We start from the raw sequence: 19,877 nt of genomic DNA on the forward strand, positions 1-19,877 counted from the left end.
ACCAAAAAATATGTATGCGCTGGATCTAGGTGAAAATTTTAATTAGGAAGCCGGTGTAAGGAAATAAGACAGGAGGACTTACCTAAAGCGAATATACTTTCGTCGGAAGAACAAGAATGTGAGAATTTTTATTCCGAGACCACCGCGCGTGATCATTGCGGTCGCTACATTGTTGCATTGCCGTTCAAGGATGATCCGAGTAAATTAGGGAACTCGTTACAGGCAGCTACGCGTCGGTATTTGTCTTTAGAGCGTAAATTATTATCGAACGTAGATATTCATTCAGAATATCATAGAGTATTTAGTGAATATTTAGAAAAGGGCTATTTAGCACCCATCACAAATAATAATTCGTTTAATTCTCATTATGTCATACCACATCACGTTGTCTTGCGACCTGATAAAAGTACTACAAAATTACGTGTGGTACTCGATGCAAGTATGAAGACATCATCAGGGTTGTCACTCAATGATATGTTGCATGTTGGACCAAATCTTCAAAATGATTTGTTTAAAATTATATTGAATTTTAGACTGTTTCCAATAGCGATCAATGCTGACATTAAACAAATGTTTTTAAGGATTTTAGTGAAAAATGAAGATAGACCGTATCAAATGGTTTTATACCGAGAAAACAATAATCAGCCGCTTCGCTTGTTTCAAGTAACGAGGGTACCATTCGGTTTATGTTGTAGCCCGTACCTCGCAATACGAACGGTTCGTCAATTGATAACCGACGAAGGCTCGCTTTTTCCGGCCGCGGCTCCCGTTGCTGAGCGTGACATATTTATGGATGACCTTGCCACCTCTTGCGGAATCCCTCGCGAAGGCATCGAGTTATCTCAACCTCAACGATTTCAAAATATTTAAGCCAACCTTTTTTGAACCTAAATGAATAAAAATAAAATCTTCCAAATTATCTAAATTTAATTGTTTTAACGAACTAATTAGAGATGAATATTTATCTATGAAGTTATCTAGACTATTAGAACAATCTTCGTTAACGGAAGGTAAGTTTAACAGCTTATCGAAGTACGATGCAGCCAGTACGCGTTTGTCGTTATATTTATTAATTAATGTCTGCCAAAGAACCGAATAGTTTTCAGCCGTTGGCATAAAACCCTGACAAATAGTTAATGCTTTTCCCGTTAATTTACCCATTAAATATTGAATTTTCTCATTGCCATTTAGTTCTATATTTTCGTGAATACTTGACTTGAATGTTTCATAAAATATTGGCCAATTTTCTAATTCGCCATTAAAAGACATTAATTCAAGCCTCGGTAATTTTGGGCTTGACTTGTGAAACGCCATTTTGGTTTCACAGGTATTGTGCGTATTGGGACGCGATGACAACTGCGAGTATTTGAATCTAACAGACGCATATAGGTCTTCAAAAGCGAGCATGGCTGCATAATTTGGCTCACCAGCGTTTACTTCTGAAGCTAACAACTCATTACGTTCGTCTAATGTACGTACAAAGTCCGATCGAATAATGTCGATCGTACTAGCCTTAGACAAAAATGTGTCTATTTTATCGGCAGTATCCAACTTCGCAATACTATCGTACATATCCTGCATACGTGTAAAGTAGGCCTTTACTTTAATTTCTAACCTACGTAAATTACGGTCAAATATTTGTTCTTGTGATTTAGAAGTGGCCATCGCTAATTAGATATCTACTGATTGATGTAATGTTAAGTAAGTAACAGTGAAACAGCCAACGTATTAAGTATTAACAATTTAATATGGCGGCCGACTAACAGAATTAACAAATTTAAGTTAGATATCCGGCTCGAAGGACCAAAAAATGTGTATGCGCTGGATCTAGGTGAAAATTTTAATTAGGAAGCCGGTGTAAGGAAATAAGACAGGGGGACTTACCAGAGCAGCAGCTATTCTTCCACCACGTGCCGGGTCGCGAATTTCCCTCTTTATTTTGTAGACGTTTTCTTTGAGTGGCCACTCTTCCTTCCCGAATTCGATAATGATGAAACAAGGGATCACAAGACACTTGATCACGAGATTACACGTAAGGAGACGATTAATGAGTTATCACGGCGCGCGTTGACAATTTCAATACTTGATCAATACAAGTTCAATACTCCTTCAATACTAACTAAGTAATTACTCCTCGCGGAACGCATCGATCCGCTGCGCTCGCGCTACTCCGTAAGTGGGAGGGATAGGGTGCAGGTAGGAAAGAGAAGGAATTAGTGCAACTCTTTGTGCACCCACAATATTTAATTCATTAGTAAATTAATTAATTAATGCGGTGACTGTTTCACTATTTATAAAAACCCTTTAGGCATATTTGGCCTAAACAATTATTATTATTATTATTATTATTATTATTATTATTATTATTATTATTATTATTATTATTATTATTATTATTATTATTATTATTATTATTATTATTATTATTATTATTATTATTATTATTATTATTATTATTATTATTATTATTATTATTATTATTATTATTATTATTATTATTATTATTATTATTATTATTATTATTATTATTAATTAAAATAAAATGTTAATCTTGCGTCAGGCCACGTAATCTGATCTAAAATTCTAAATTTCTATTCTAAAAAATTGGATGAAAGTTGATTTTTCTTAAAGATAAACTTTTTAATGTAAAATAATTGTAATAGTTATGAAGTGTTAAATTTTTTATGTTATATAAACTGCCATTTTTGTGTACGATAGCGCAATAAATGAACATTGTATTAAACTACATAAATGCTAGTACTTTTCCATAACCATTCCAAAATATTCACAACGTCAACGTTCAAGTTTTCACTTCTGCCGGAACTCCCGACACTATATAATTACTGAATAAATTACACAAGATAAAGAACAATAAACGATTTAAACCAATAAAAGGTTAAACAATAACAAAATTTAAAAGTGAATTCTCACGATATGCATATTATTTATTTATAATACTTTTATATTTTACTAGATTTTTTAGTTTCCCAGTGATTTTTAATTACAAATCCTCTCTCACCGCTGGTTGCTTAAAGTTATTGTTTGTCAAATTTAGTATACAGGTAGTTTCGGGGGCGAGAAATCGATCTAGATCTAGATCACAATAATTAATACCCTGTTATAAAATACAATTGTGGTTTTATGAAGCCATGACGCAATTGATTGTTCATCATCATCATAATAATCGAAAGAAAAAGAAAACAGTAAAACAATATTGTAGATATAACATTTTACTGAAAGAAGACTTTATTTTATACCTTTAAACGAGCAATTCTTGTATATATATAATCTCGGAAACGACTCTAAATATTTTCATAATATTTAGTATACAGGTAGTTTCGGGGGCGACAAATCGATCTAGCTTGGTTTCAATTTTAAAAAATGTTGTTTTACGCGTGTTTTAATGAGGAAATGCTACAATTACATAAGAATACAAAGGTAAATTTCGCCACTATATAGAAGACTATTAATAACTCGTTGGGTGATCCGGAAAGCAGAAGACCCCAGTTCGAATCCAGATGTCATATTAGTTTTTTTTGTTCAAGTTTTGTACCTTCTTAAAAAACCGAGCAAGGCTCAGTCGTCCAAGTACTTATATTTAATGAAACTTTAAGGCGACACTAAATGCCAGCGACCTTGAGCGATGTGAGTTCACCGCTGCCGGCCCGCCATCCATGTAACAAAGCCAATATTTTCAAAATTCTTGCGTGGAAAACAGATATTCTTAGGTACAATCCTCGTTATTCACTACTAATCTGAATAAATGAACCTATACAAAAAAGTACAAGCTATAAGAATAACTTTTCTGAGAGAAGTACCAAAAAAATGCGTCACGGCATGCCAAAAAACTTGTTTAACTTCAAAGAAAAGTGGTAGTTCAAAAAGGCTCGGCAGTGTTAACTATAACCAACACCAAGCATTAGCAACCTACAAATAAGACTAAAGGATATGTGTAACAGGATTAAGTAGTGTTCATAGCTCGAAATGCTATACTTTCACCACAAAACTTGTCTAAAAACATCATGTTTGCGTGTTTTCTGCTTACTCTTTAACTTTAACTAACGGTCAGAGATCTAAACTATATGTTACTATAATAATTAAAGAAGCTTTAATATATTTCTTAAATTTGTGGTCAGTGGATTTTATTATTCAACAAATTCAAAAACATATTTATTTTTCATAAAGCTGCTCAAAATCAATGGAATCAAATCGAATGAGCCCTCGCTTATATATAAGGACCGTTAACCTTGTTTTTAATTCTTTCACTTCCAATCAATGATACTTTTAATACTATACTATTGCTTCCAATGATGCCGCTTAAAATTCATGTGACAAATAAGGACTTATTTAAATATTTATTAATAACTGATCTTTATTTCCCAGCATGTTTTCAAAACTTAATATTAAATATTAGTTGGATTTTTTCACAATCCAATAATAATTTTTATTTTTAGCAGCTTTATCAAGAATTAACATGTTTTAGAACTTGTTTAATAAATACTGAGCACAAATTCAAGAAATATATGAAGGCTTCTTTGACAAAGAAGGCTTACTATAGTATAGTAGATTATAAACAGGATAATTATGCCTGGTTCTGCGCAGGCCACGTAAAATTATGTAATATTATATTAAGTAGGCTAAGTTGTTATGTGATTTAAAAGATGGGCTGGGAGTTACTTACCAGTTCTTCTCCCCATTTCAAAGCCCCTTGACGAACTGATGTAGCTTCATCACGCTTACCAAGTATTAGTGTTGCTGCAATATGTTATGTTATTGTACTACCTATAATAATAATAATAATATTGACACACTTTTTACACAAATTATCTTGCCCCAAGTTAAGCATATATAGCCTGTGTTATGGTTTACAAGACAATGATATATTTAAAACAATATACTTACATAGACATACATTTAAACATCCATGACTCGGAAACAAACATCCATGCTCGTATTCATCATAAGTTAAATTAAACAACTACGAAAAACATATGAAAACCTTAGAATACCAAAATATAGACTTAAAGAATAATTTAAAAAACATTAACTTGAAATATGAGGTGTTGGAGAGTAAATGTAATCAAATAGAACAAAGCCTATTAAAAAATCAATTAGAAATATGTGGGTTAAAGAATGAAGATAGTGATGTGATGGGTGTCACGTCTGAAATTGCAACAGCTTTAAAACTTAATCCCAATGACATCTTAAGGGCACATTGGAAGAAAAACCCTAAACTTATAAATCAAAAATTAAAACCAGACCCCATAATCTCTGTGACCCTTCGCGATGGAATCCGGGATCAGTGGATTTTAGCTTCCAAATCTGGATCACTCACAGCAGCAAACATTGGAAGGCAGGGAAACAAACTGTACCTGCGTGAATCACTGGCCCCCGCAAGTCGCTTCTTATTGTGGAAAACGAAAGAGGAATTAAAGGATCTTTTTAGATATATATGGTGTAAAAATGGTGCTATATTAGTGCGAAAAATTGAAAGTGCAAAAATTATATCGATTCGATCAGTGAATGATATTATGAAGTTCATACCTAAAAAACTGTAAGTCTATAAATCTAAGTACTTTTGTTTTTTATCATTCTAATAACTATCTAACACTTTAATATGGATAGTGACAACATTTTAGAAATAAGTTGCACTCACTGGAACGATTTCTGTAACCAACTACCGTTTGATAATAAATCTTTGCTATTATTTCATGTAAACATTCGTTCGATTATCAAAAACTTTGCATTGCTAGAAAATATAGTATCAAATTCCTTGCACACAATAGACATAATAATGATAACTGAAGCGAACATTAAACAGGATATAAGCATGTTATTTCAACTAACAAATTATACACTTCAAGTACAGCTTAGGTCAAACAAAAAAGGAGGAGGAATATTAATGTATATTCATAACAGTCTGAATTTTACACGAACAAACAATTTCATTTTAAATGAATTCGAACATATAATAGGAGAAATTTATTTACCAAATAAAAACAAATATAATATATGCGCTGTTTATCGACCACCAAACACAGACAAAAGAAGGTTTATTTACGAATTGTCATCATTATTATGTAAATATGGGTGTAATCAATCATTCATTATAATGGGTGATATGAACATAGATATCCAAAAATTGCACTCCATAATTAAACAATATTTAAACACTTTGTCTGATCTAGGTTTTTCATGTGGCATCAGCAATAATTGTACGCGTATAGAAAAATTAGGCAATAATATAACAAAGTCATGTATCGACCACGTCCTAATTCGTGATAATTCTAAGTGTGATATATACACAGCAGTAGTAAACGTTGCACCTGCGGATCATTCTATAATCGGTTGCGCGTTACTCGGTGCATTTGCACTTAATAACATGAATAACTCAAGTACATACACAGTTCGAAATAAGTTCACTTATGATAAAACTAAGTTACGAGCTGAACTTTTGATGCTGGATTTGGAATATTCTTTATCCTACAACGACCCCAATGATATTATGAGGCATATATATAACAAATTTAATTATGCTTATAGCAAATGTAGAATTGAAAGTCCAACTAATATCACTAAGCAAAAATCATGTGAGTGGAGTAATAGCCGTCTGACAGAAATGTGTAAAAAACGTGACAAACTCTTTTACATATGGCGTCAAGACATGAATAATGCAAAAAATAGGCTTATATATAATAAGTACAGAAATAAAACAAATAAATATGCGCAAAGGCTCAAATATACGTACACCATGAAAACAGTTTCGAATAATTTTAATAACCCCCGTATGGTGTGGAAAATAATAAACAATTTGACAGGTAAAATCACAAAAAGTATAGATGAAATTTTAATAAGATCCTTTAGTCTAGAACCATTACAATTAGCAAATAATTTTAAACAAGAATTTGATACAAATGTTAAGAAAATCACCAAAAAATGTCACTTCGGAAAACTGCTAAACCCTAATGTATATAATAACATTGCTGACCGCGCTATCTGGATTGGAAAAGCAACAAAGAAAGAAGTAAGTCAAATTTAAAAAAAACTTAATATTGATAAAAGTCCAGGTTATGATGGCATACGAGCCTATGACCTAAAATATATTTCAGAAAAGATGGTCCCAATATTAACACACCTCATAAACTGCTCCATTAAAACTGGCATTTATACAGACCTGTTAAAGATAGGAATAGTACGACCAATATATAAAAAAGGCGAAAGGAATGATTACAATAATTATCGTCCAGTAACAATTTTATCGAGCATAAATAAAATAACAGAGCGATATATTTGTGATAAAATAAATGCTTTTCTAGCCAAAAAAATATAATAAACGAAAATCAATTTGGTTTTCAAAAAAACAAGAAGGCTTCGCAACTTTTAGAAAAATTCTCTAATGAAATAAATGGTCACCTAAATAATAAACTAAATATATTAGTGATGTTTATTGATTTCAGCAAGGCTTTTGATGTTCTGAATTACGACATACTTTTTGAAAAGCTCTCGCAAAATGGGATACAGGGACCATTTCTTAACTTAATCAAAAGCTATCATAATAATCGTTGTACATCAGTGAAAGTATTAAACACTAAAAGCACTATGATACCTACACTAAGCGGCTGTGCTCAAGGCTCAATCTTAGGTCCTTTAGAATACTTACTATATGTAAATGATATGTGTGGTGTAATCACAAAAGCCTCAGTGTACCAATTTGCAGATGACACTTGTTTGGTTGTTGCAAACAAAAACCTTAAATTAGCAGAACATGATATGCAATCAGATTTCAATAATATGTGTATATGGGCTCATGATGTCGGATTGGTTATTAATATTGACAAACCTAAACTTATGTATGTACATTCGTCTCATCATAAAACACAAAATGAACCCGCTATTATCGCCCACCACTACCGTTGTTTCCACAATCCAATACAGACGTGTGGTTGTATTAAAATAGAAAATGTTCAAGAATACTCGTACCTTGGGCTTGTGATTGATAATAGACTCAATTGGGGACCTCATAAAAACCATGTTTGTGCTAAATTGAGATCGGTGCTTTGTAAACTTGCATATTTAAAATATAAGTTACCTTATAGTGCCCTAAGATTATTATATATGGCTCTGGCGGATTCCGTTATAAACTACGGACTAAGCAGTTACGGAAGGATGTACAAGTCATATTTAGAGGATATATACAAATTACAAAAAAGAATTCTTAAAACTATCGTTCCAAATTATTTTTATAAACAAAAAGAAAATACGGATCTTGCACTATTTAAACATTGCAAGGTTATAAATGTCTTTGATAAAGTGAAATTCCGTATATTTTCAGATATAAATGAATCTAAATTCCTTCGAGAAATTCAAAGACTGCCTCATCTAAGACAATTTACAGGAACAAATATGTCATTTAAATTACCTAAATCTACAAATATATATGGCACCAGAAGCAAACAACTACGTCATTCCTCTATACTTAAACGAGTCTCCCTTAAAGATTCAAAAATTATATATAAATAAAAATAAATATAATTCATCGTTAAAAAAGTACTTTTTACAAAATCCTTCATTTATATAATTGTATCTGCGGTAAGCTAAGTAGACAACTAATTTGTAATTACTAACATTTAGTTGATAATTATTTTTTGTTTTGCATTTTATTGATTTCTTTACTACTTTGTTTAAAATTGTAATTTAACATCTTGTAATAACTGTATTAATTGAAAGTAATTGTTGTTTTCTTTTTAAATATTATGTAATTTAATTCTAAGCGGCTTCACACACAGACATTAAGTGTGTGTTATTATATTGTAAGCTATAACTATATTGGATTTTAAATAAATATAAAAAAAAAATATATAAATGCTTGCACCTACCGGGATTCGAACCCGGGACCTCTAGCTTAGTAGGTAGGATCGCCTATAATAAATAAATATATTTTTATTTTTATTTCTAGTGGAACTTGTTAAATAGACTGTAGGGTATAATCAGCATTTATTACGTGATTCTGAACAGCTCACATCCATTTACGCGACTGTACATCAGCACAATTATTTCACTAATCGCTGAAGATATGAATCTTGGTCAAGGCCAGTTAATATTAACTAAAGCCTACCTTGGAAAATAATATTAAGTATTTTTTTTCTAACGCTCACCATTTTAGACATAATATAGTTTTGGCTATATTATTTAATATAACACTACAAGACCGGAAACACGATTAAAATTAAAATAAACTTAGATCACTTATGCATCTAGATAGACTGAGAAAGCTGTGAAAACGTCTAAAAAAATTGAGGTTGACAATTAACCTCTATTTTTAGAACTAACATAAAGTGACATACAAATCGCAACTGTAAGATGTAGCTTGTAATGTACACTAAAGTAATAAACCTGGCCTGTTTTCATCCGTTGTCTAGCAACAAGAGGTTATATCTAGACATATTATGATAAATTGTCAACATTATTTATTGTCAACAAATTAAAATTAGATTTTTTTATTATATTTTTTATCAATATTTGTTAATTACACTTGTATAAAATTAATGTTCTCATAAGCATTAATGTATAACAAGAGTCTTGATCCTGCAGACAAACTGTCCAAACAGTTTTGCGGGACTATGTTAGCTTTTAAGATTCTTTCTGTAAATGATTAATAGTATAAATAAATAAATAAATTATGTAAGTAAATAAATATCAAGTGCAAATTAAAATATTTTCAAGTTGGTATTAAGTTATACGTGAAAATAAAGAAATATAATAATGAAATAAGATACCCAATCGATCACAAACATAAAAATGTTGTAGATATTTCTTTTTTTGTTTTTGAGGACATTCGATTGATAATTTTATAATCAGATATGATTTTTTCACACATATATAATCTATATTCTTTACATATGTATTAATGGAAAAAGGATTTCAAATCTTTCCAAAAGAATTTTTAATTAATAAAAGGTGCAGCTAACAAGTTAGGTAAGTTATATTACTATGTATATAAAAAAAACGAATTGTGAACCTCCTCCTGTTTATGAAGTGGGTAAATAAATTTTTCTCAATAGAAAGAAATACCAAAGTAAAATATTTCCGTGACATTTTTACCAGTTTACTACTAAATAACGCATTAATTTCAGTTAAACTTTGGCTGCCTTATTAATAAACGCAGTTTAAAAATACACCAAGTTTAAAATTACTTCTCCTATCATGTAATTATGTTGTGACAAAGGTAAGATAAAGACAAAATTATAAATAATATAGTATATTTGTACTGTGTGTATATTATACTTTTACTTTACAAGAAAATATTATTCATCTATTGATTAAGATTATTACAAATTCAAAAACATGCTAAGGCGCTTTTTTTTTATGAAAATAAGGGACGAGACTACAGCTGCGCTCGTCACCTCGAGACATCAGATGTTAAGTCTCATTTGCCCAGTAATTTCACTAGCTACGGTACCCTTCAAACCGAAACGCAGTAATACTTACACATTACTGTTTCACGACAGAAATAGGTGCCGTTGTGGTACCCATAATCTAGCCGGCATCCTGTGCAAAGAAGCCTCCCACTGGTAAAACTTAAACGTAAAGCTTACGTTAACTGTTGGACAGTTTTGTACGCATGCTGTCTCTTTCATATGGTATGAGGGGGAAAGAGATAAACTGCAAAGCGGTTAAGCGTTAGTCGAATGTCTTCAGAAATGTCGTTTATTTTTTTTACAGGTCTGGTTTTTTTAAATAATAAAATGTTTAATTTGTTTTTCCATGCATCATGTTGATGCAAATAAAAAAGGTGCATGTAAATCAATTTCAAATTCAAATTCAAATATTTTTATTCAGAATAGGATGTGACTTCACTTTTTTATTGAATAAGGCGTTACTTTGCGGAAATCCATAATTATACAAATTATTTAAGTTTTCTTTAGTGTTAATTCTGTGTGTGTGAGTCTCGTGCCAGATTTTGGCGAGACAACACGTCCTGAGGATGCCTCGTGTAGAGGCGAAACACGTGTCGAATTGTTTTAAAGACAAATATTGGCGGAATTAACACTAAAGAAAACTTAAATAATTTGTGTGACTTCACTTATTGAAAGTCAAAAAAAAACTACCACCCATTCCAAAATGAATTCCTTTAGGCTTGAGAAGAATGGGCGCAACAAACTCAGCGGGCTTTTTATTCATCAAAAAATATGTTTACAAAGTAATATTGTACAATTAAACTTATTATTTAATAACGGGCGGTCGCTCTATTCCCAATCTGTGGTATCATTAAGAAAATCATTTGTTATAGTAACCTTTACCACACAAACGTTTTTAACAATTCTTTTGAATAACGCATTCCTTTTGTTTTGAACATTTTCTGGGATCTTGTTGTAAAAGCATATATATGGCCTCACAAAAGACTCACTCACTCGACTTAGCCGAGTAGTAGGCATTATAAGCTTATGTCTGTTCCTGGTGTTAACATCATGGTTATGACAGTTTCCAGCAAATTCACTTATGTGCATATGAACATACATTACATTATCAAGAATATATTGAGAAGCAACAATCAAGATGTTAAAAAGTATTTTTCTTGAAAAAGTCGTTTTTTTAAAAGAGTTTTTTTGAATAAAGCTCTCTATATATACTTGTAATATATTGGCTAAAATTATCATAATTTGTTTTTATTTCACTTGTAGTATAAAGCCGCAATACTGGCGAAATAATTTGATTTCCTTAATTTAGTGTTTTGAAGCCCATGGAAACACATCGTGCTTATAAACTTTATCCTCAAAGGTATCGTGAGAATTCTCCCAATGCACAGATAATTATTATTATTCCTCAACAACACTAGGTACAGACCCCCGTAATAATATAATATATAAAAATAATATTGACTCACTTTTTACACAAATTATCTTGCCCCAAGTTAAGCATATATAGCATGTGTTATGGGTAACAAGACAATGATATATTTAATACAATATACTTACTTAAACATACATATATTCATATAAACATACATAAATACATTTAAACATCCATAACTCGGAAACAAACATCTATATTCCTCATATAAATGCTTGCACCTACCGGGATTCGAACCCGGGACCTCTAGCTTAGTAGGTAGGATCGCTAACCACTCGGCTATACAGGTTGTAATATATCGATGGAAAGTCTTGATGAGAAAAGCTTAAAATCGTTTGTGTTTCTAGGTGGTCGAATTGAAAAGCTATTCAGGTTCTAACATGTCCCATAGTTTCGTTCACTAGTATTGTAGGAAATCGTGAAACTGGACATCCTTTTTGAACTTATTTTTCTAAATTTTAACTACCATTTATTTATTTTATCAACCCCATTATCTGGATGCGTTACTCCACCTTGCGGTTTTCAAGGATCTTTCTACCACGTACCTTAAAAATAAGCGTGTACACTTTTTTAAAGGCCTGCAATTCCTCTGGTGTTGACAGAGAATGTGGGCGGCGGTGATCACTTAGCACCAGGTGACCCGTGCGCTCGTTTGTCCTTTTCCATAAAAAAAACTGGACATCATTTTGAGCTAATTGAAGAAGTTTTTCTAAGTTTTAACTACCATTGCATATGCATAATCAGGCTATGCGAGAGACGAGCGGGTCGTCATCAGTAATATAATAATATCCGTAACTGGTGTATTCTCCGGTGTACACGACTGTATAGTGGGTCAAAGAGTCATTGTATTCAAATGATGATAGACATAATCGGATTTCTCCTTCCGACTTACACTCAATCGACATCAATAGGTGATAAAGAGATGTTATTCATAGATAGCTATAGAAATATACAGACAGACATCTTTATGTATCTACTAGCTTTTAATCGTCCCCGTCGAATAGTTACTTTTTCGTGGTAATCGAATTCAAATCAAATCAAAATCACTTTATTCATGTAGGTCAATAAATTCTCTCACAGAATATATGTCCATACAAAACAAATATTGGAAATAAAAATTATTATGGGTTTCAAATCGAAATAAAAACTATCCTATCTCTCAAGTTGGACTAAACTACATTCCATGAAGTAATCCCCATTAAAATCCGTTCATTAGTTAAGGAGTTCACTCGGAACCAGGATAATGTATTATATATATTAAGATAAATATTAACTAAACTAAATATATATATTCTTAAACTAACTTAAATTCATAGACACATCGATTCAATTTAATTCATAATAAAATTTCATATAATTATTAGTCATATCATTATTAGTCAGTCTAAGTTAATATTTATTATTTACTATTTTATCCTCAAGAATTTTTTTCAATGAGTGGTATAGCTTTTTTGTAAGAAGACCTTCAGTGACTTTCGTAGTAGAATATATTATTTTCTCGTAAAATGTTGTCATTTATTGTAATATGTTGGTACCTACGGACGAGTAAAAAAAGAAGGACTCCGTGTCACCTGACATAACAGTGTAGCACCAAAACAAACCGGGTAAACGTGTAAATATATAGCTTCACGCACACACTTACACTAATACAAGCCGATCGGTCGCCATTATGAGATGTGCCATCGTCTGTAACAGATCAGTTTGCGTCGCAATAAAATATTTAAAAATGCCGTCGTGCGTTGTGAAAAAGTGTAAAAACGATACTATTAAAGTATTTGTGGCCATATATGTTTATTAAAGTGAGAAAAAATTGTGTAACTAGTATCCCCCGTAACCGCACACTCACTAGCATAAAGGTGCTTCACTTGCTTATATCACGGCGCGGAGTCCTTTTTTTTTACTCGTTCGTGGTTGGTCCTATGCAAAAGATGCTGTTTCGATTAGGGAATTACTGGATAAGTATTGTGCATTTATGCGGTAAATAAATTTATAAGGTTCGGTTTAATGCGAACTTCAGACCTGACAAGTCTCTTTACTTCTAAATAAAACACTTTTAAACTATTAACACGTGTGGAATTAATAGTAACTGTGTTTTAAAATTAGATTTTTTCGTAAATGTTACATTTTTTATTTTTATTTTAGTTAATCCGACGTTTCAAGACCTTACCAGACTTCGTTTTCAGGGGGACTGCAGATGAAATGATTCAATGTATTTATTATTATGATACACTATTGATCTTACACGAAGCATTTATAACTATTTAAATTATGAACTATTAATTAATAATAATTATTCATAACTTTTAAGTATAGTTCTAAGTGTAACATCTATTAAAGTGTGTACAGCAAAGTATATAACAAAAACAACAACGTTAGTAAAAACAAAAAATATTGAAATTTAAATTAAAAAAAAAACATTAAGCTGGTTTTTGACATCACTTTTTTTAGTTCACTTATAAACTTGGAACCTTTATTATATCGGAAGATATCGATCAAATCGTCAATGATAATATATAAAATTTGTGTGGTTTTTAATTACAATGGCTTCACGTACCTATTTTATTTAATTGTGTAACACTCGCGTTAATCAAAGTCATAAAAGGCATTTATTTTCTCAAAATTGATTCCTTTAGAATTTTTTTTGATGTTATTTCTAATATACTAGATACTACTACCGCTTCGGAAACAAATGGCGCTCTGAGAGAGTAGAAGCGGCGCAAGAAACTCTCCCAGGATTCTTTTTTTGCGCTATTTTCAATAAAAATATACAATATTGTATAGTCATTTCTAATCATCAATAATCATAATCTAGTCCCAGGCTGTCCAATCACTTAGATATTCAGCTGTGGAGTAATAGGATTTACGACATTGCCATATTTTTATAAAACATTTAAATTTATTTATAGATAATGCCTGACCAGTGGTTGGGACTTTATTATAAAACTGTATACATTTACCCTTAAAGCTATTATGTATATATAAAATCTACTAGAATTAGTTACAAGCAATCCCTTATTTCTAGTGTTATAATAATATATAAAAATCACTATTAAGAGCAAAAAGGTGACGATTTTTGTGAACGTATATTAAATTTTCATAAATGTACTGACAATAAACAGTCGTAATATTTATATCTTTAAATTTATCTTTGAGAGACTGTCTATAACCAAGCTGATATATAGCACGAACAAAATCTATGTCTAATTACCTTTAGTTTGGACATGTCGTTCGCAACACCATGAAACCTTGTTGTTATTAGACACAGATTTTAACACTGACTCTTAGACACAGGGCACAAGTTATCAATAAAGAAGTCAGGTCGCGACTGAGAGTCATCAGTCAAGTACGATCGTAATACAACATAGGAAAGGCACCAATTGAATTGGATTGATTAAATGTTAGACAGAATTCGCTGCTGGAAGCTTAAGTGGACCGAAAAATTGGTAGAGCATGACCTGGTGCGATGGTTATAGAATGTTTTAATGACGAATATTATAAATACTTACATGGTAGTTATACTATGTTATTATAGATATTAGTTTTTATGAATATCTAATATATAAAATTATCATGTCGCGGTGTTTGTAATTAATCTCCTTCGAAACGGCTTGCCCGATTCTCATGAAATTTTGTGAGCATATTGAGTAGGTCTGAGAATCGGCCAACATCTATTTTTCACACCCCTAAATGTTACGGGTGGGTCCACACGAAATATTTTTTTTTAATTTTTTCTGACATTTCTTTCAAATTTATTTGATTATGAGTCAACATTAAAAAATACATACAACTTCAAATTTTCACCCATCTACGATCAACAGTTACTTTTGTATCGCGATTTTAATATCGGCAATACAACGTTTGCTGGGTCAGCTAGTAATAATTTAATATTTTATGTAACTTTTTACACGCTTTTTTTTAGCTTCACCTGTATGTATGTATGTTTGTAACCGACTCATTTGAGTGCAATTTGGACCCACTTTAAACGGCCAGATTTCGTTCAAACTTCGTAGAATTATCGAGGACCGACGACGATAATTTAATTTAATAAAATTATTCCATTTTTCAATTTGCAAAATGAGATTTATGTTAATTTATATAATCTTTTCATTTATCGTCGTTAAGGCAGGAATTGATGTTAATTTTGAATTTCAACCATTATCTTTACAATCGAAGCGTGTATTTTAGTTTTTAAACTATTTTTATACTTATTACACCTTGGGTTACATTATTTGAGTTTTAGTAAGAACCTCTAATTTTTTGTAAAATTGAAAATATAATATAGCCTATGCCATATAGTAATGCAGTAACAATAAGACGCAATTAACATTTTTGTTACTTTACTTTATCTTACTTATCACTTTCCATTACAGAGTAATTTGCTTTTGAATAAAACTGATTACGAATGTATCGAGTTGGCAGACCACAAGTTACAGTACATATATTATGAAAGATAATCAATGTGGTTTTAAGATATGAAAGTGTAAAATGATCTTGTACACCTCACTCATATCTTACACATTTGAAGTGTAAAGTTCTTTATTTATTTATTAAAGGAAAACCAACAGCTAATGTTACATTATATGTATTAGAGAATATAAAAAAAACACCTTATTAATGGTTTGTAACCGACTTCAAAAAGGAGGTGGTTTTCAATTCTATTGGTATTTTTTTTATGTGTGTTACACTGAGATTCGTGAACCGATTTACGTGATTCTTCTTTAGTTCGATGCGGAATGGATGGCATTTGGTCCCATTATAATTTCACATAGTTTGGCACAGTAGTTTTCATTTTATGAAAATTTTTCTAAACATTCATGTTTGTTAGGTTAGGAATCACATTAAGAAACAATTTGAGTCGCAACACACACAGTAAGATACTAACTATGAATTAATCAATATATCCAAAACAAAGGAAAGACATATATAATACAACTTAAATAATTTTAAACCATACGCATAGGCATATTAAAAACATCAATCGATGAGTTTTGTGTTCTAGAGTTGTTACTCGCACGCGTTATAAAGGAATTTTGTTTGTAATAGGTGGAGACTGTGGTAGATATAGAGGAGGATTTTTTCTTGAGAGGAATGCACCTGTGTATTAGTAATATTTTAAAAATTATTATTTTAATTAAAGATATTAACTTCTTGACTTTTGCTTCTCAATATATTCATAATGTAATGTATGTATATAGGCACTTAAGTGAGTTTGCTAGAAACTACCATAACCATAATGTTAACACCAGGAACAGACATAAACTTATAATGCAGTAGGCATTGGCCTTGGCTAAGTCGTGTTAGTAAGACTTTTGTGGGGACATGACATGTGTTTGCTTTAACAAAATGATCCCAGATAATGTTCAAAACGAAATTCAAAAGAATTATTAAAAAAACGATTGTGTGGTTAAGGTTACTATAACATAAATGACTCTCTTAATGATACCACGGATTGGGGATGGAGCGACCGCCCTCAGGCTAATAAATAATAAGTTTAATTGTACGATATTAATTTTTAACAATATTTTTATGAAAAAGCGGAGCCCACCAACACTGCGTCTTGCTGTAGTTGAAAACTCTCAGTTGGTTTTTTTCCGACATCTCCAACAATATCGTTAATGTATACAAAATCTCTAATAAATTATGCACTGAAACCTTCCTCGAGAACCACGCTATACATTGGTCAAAACAGCGTAAAATGATTAATAATATGTAGTGATTTAGTTATGCTTTTTTCTACAAATCAAGAAAAATGGTTTGAGTTCCTATACTTAATCAATTTATGAATATAGATTTTTTTTTATTTGAAATCGATATAAATTATGGGGTTGTTTTAGACGTATTTATTGTTTACAAATAGACAATTTGCTTATGATTGGTTTATTCCAACGTATAACATTTCCCGCGTTTATTTGCAAGGCTTAATAGTCCGGTCAATATAGGCCAAAAAATGAGAGTGAAGTACATAAAGTCCCAACAAGCTGAAAATCAGTGAAATTGTTCGAAACATAATTATAAGCAATGTTTAAAAGTTCCCCATCATTCCCGTTTATGAAAATTTTTCTTTATTCAAGGTCAAAGGTCAAATAAAAACTTTTTCGCGATTTTCAGCAAAACGATAAGTTTTATCATAAAAGTACCTCAGACAAAAATTATAGATCATAAAATTATCTTTAAAAAATGTATCAATACTTTTTTCTTACGAGCCACCGTTGCTGAGATATAACGATTCAAAAAGTTACCGTTTTCCTGAAAATCGCGAAAAACTCATTAGTTTGACCTATGACCTTGAATGATTTTTTTTTCACACACGGGAATGATGGGGAACTTTTAAAAATTCCTTATAATTATGTTTTGAACAATTTCACTGATTTTCAGCTTGTTGGGACTTTATGTAACTTCGAATATCTAAATTTATCGGACTATTGACATTTGGAAAACTTTAGAATATTATTATTGTATGCACAGTGTTGTAATTGTCCAAGCTGCAAAACTTTCAGAACTAAACCATATTATGTTAATGTTGAAATTGCATTAACTCGCGTATTCTATTGCTAAACAGACAGTTTAATAATATAATTTGTAAAAGTGTCTATTGTCCGCAAATTGCAATGTATTACCTCGACCGACATATCAGGTGTTGTGTTCCTGCTTACTGACTCCGTTTGAGGTACGAACAATAACGTGCCGAGTCTACGTGCTTACATTACATTATATATCTGAACTCTACAGTCTATTGGAGGTCATAGCTCGTCCATAGATCGTAATTCAGTTCTTACCAGTGGGAGAGTCCTTTGCAGAGGATGCCGGCTAGATTATGGGTACCACAACGGCGCCTACTTCTGCCGTGAAACAGTAATGTGTAAGCATTACTGTGTTTCGGACTGGAGGGCACCGTAGCTATTGAAGTTACTTAACATCTTGAGACATCTAGGAGACGAGCACAATAGTACTTCCGCTCAGAATTTTTGGGTCAAGAATTCTGAGCGGCACTGCATTGTAATGGGTAGGGCGTATCAATAACCATCAGCTGAACGTCCTGTTCGTCTCGTCCCTTATTGTCATAAAAAAAAATTCAAGCATCATTTTTATATACTATATAATTCTTCTGTACGTGTGTTGACAGTGAACTCCTCCTAAGCGGCTGGACCGAAATGAATGATTTTTTTGTGTGTGTTCAAGTGGATTCGAGGATGGATTAGATTCACAATTGAACTACCTCCAAAACGGCTCTACCAATTTTGATGATTTTTTATTTGTTTCAGTGAAATTGAGATTGGTTTAGATTCTCAATTCAGTCCATATATAATTCTTCTGTATGTAAGTGAACCATTTTTCAAATTTAAGTCATGTTTACAGGACAACGTCTTTAATAAACTTACATAATTTTTTACGTCTATACAGAGCCTCTTGCTGCTAGAAAACCGATGAAACAGGCCAGGTTTATTACTTGAGTGTGTGTGACAAGCTACGTTTTACACTCGCGATTTGTATGTTATTTTTATGTAATAGAGGTTAACTGTCTACCTCAATTTTTTTTGACGATTTCACAGTCTATCTAGATGTATAAATGATCTAAGTAAATAAATAGATTAAGATGTAAAGCTAATCTTTATATATAAAAATTTCGTGTTACGTTGTTTGTCCGCGATGAACTCTTAAACTACTGTACCGATTCAAATAAATTTTTGAACACTGTGTGAAGTTTGATCCTAATTAAGAGATATAGTAGTTTTTATTTCGATTCGTGACCCTTTATATTTTTTAATTTCAAATTTTATTTCTGTATGAATAATTATTATATGAGATAAATATTTTTTGACGCACAATTTGGCAATTCTGCTGTGATATTATTTCATAATGCCTATTATATAAAGCCTCCTGATCAGGCCGAATTACGAAAAAGCACCTTAGACCACATACATACGCTGCGGCAGGTTATACAGAAGACAGAGGAGTATAAACAGCCACTATGCTTGACGTTCGTGGGCTATGGGAAAGCCTTTGATTCGATCGAGACCTGGGCGGTG

The 19,877-nt window shown here is 31.6% G+C and overlaps 1 protein-coding gene across 2 annotated transcripts in view; it reads right to left on the reverse strand.

Moving 5' to 3' along the window:
- The window catches only part of LOC126964995 (angiotensin-converting enzyme-like), a 65,286-nt gene extending 50,198 nt beyond the window's left edge, over window positions 1–15,088 (reverse strand). For both annotated transcript variants that reach the window (XM_050808388.1, XM_050808387.1), the window contains exon 1: window positions 15,059–15,088. In XM_050808388.1, coding sequence (XP_050664345.1) covers window positions 15,059–15,073 — 15 coding nt within the window. In that variant the 5' untranslated portion in view covers window positions 15,074–15,088. The remainder of the gene's footprint in view (window positions 1–15,058) is intronic.
- Window positions 15,089–19,877: the final 4,789 nt, after the last annotated feature.

The sequence above is a fragment of the Leptidea sinapis genome, chromosome 6, assembly GCF_905404315.1.
Source record: "Leptidea sinapis chromosome 6, ilLepSina1.1, whole genome shotgun sequence".
Classification (NCBI taxonomy): domain Eukaryota; kingdom Metazoa; phylum Arthropoda; class Insecta; order Lepidoptera; family Pieridae; genus Leptidea; species Leptidea sinapis.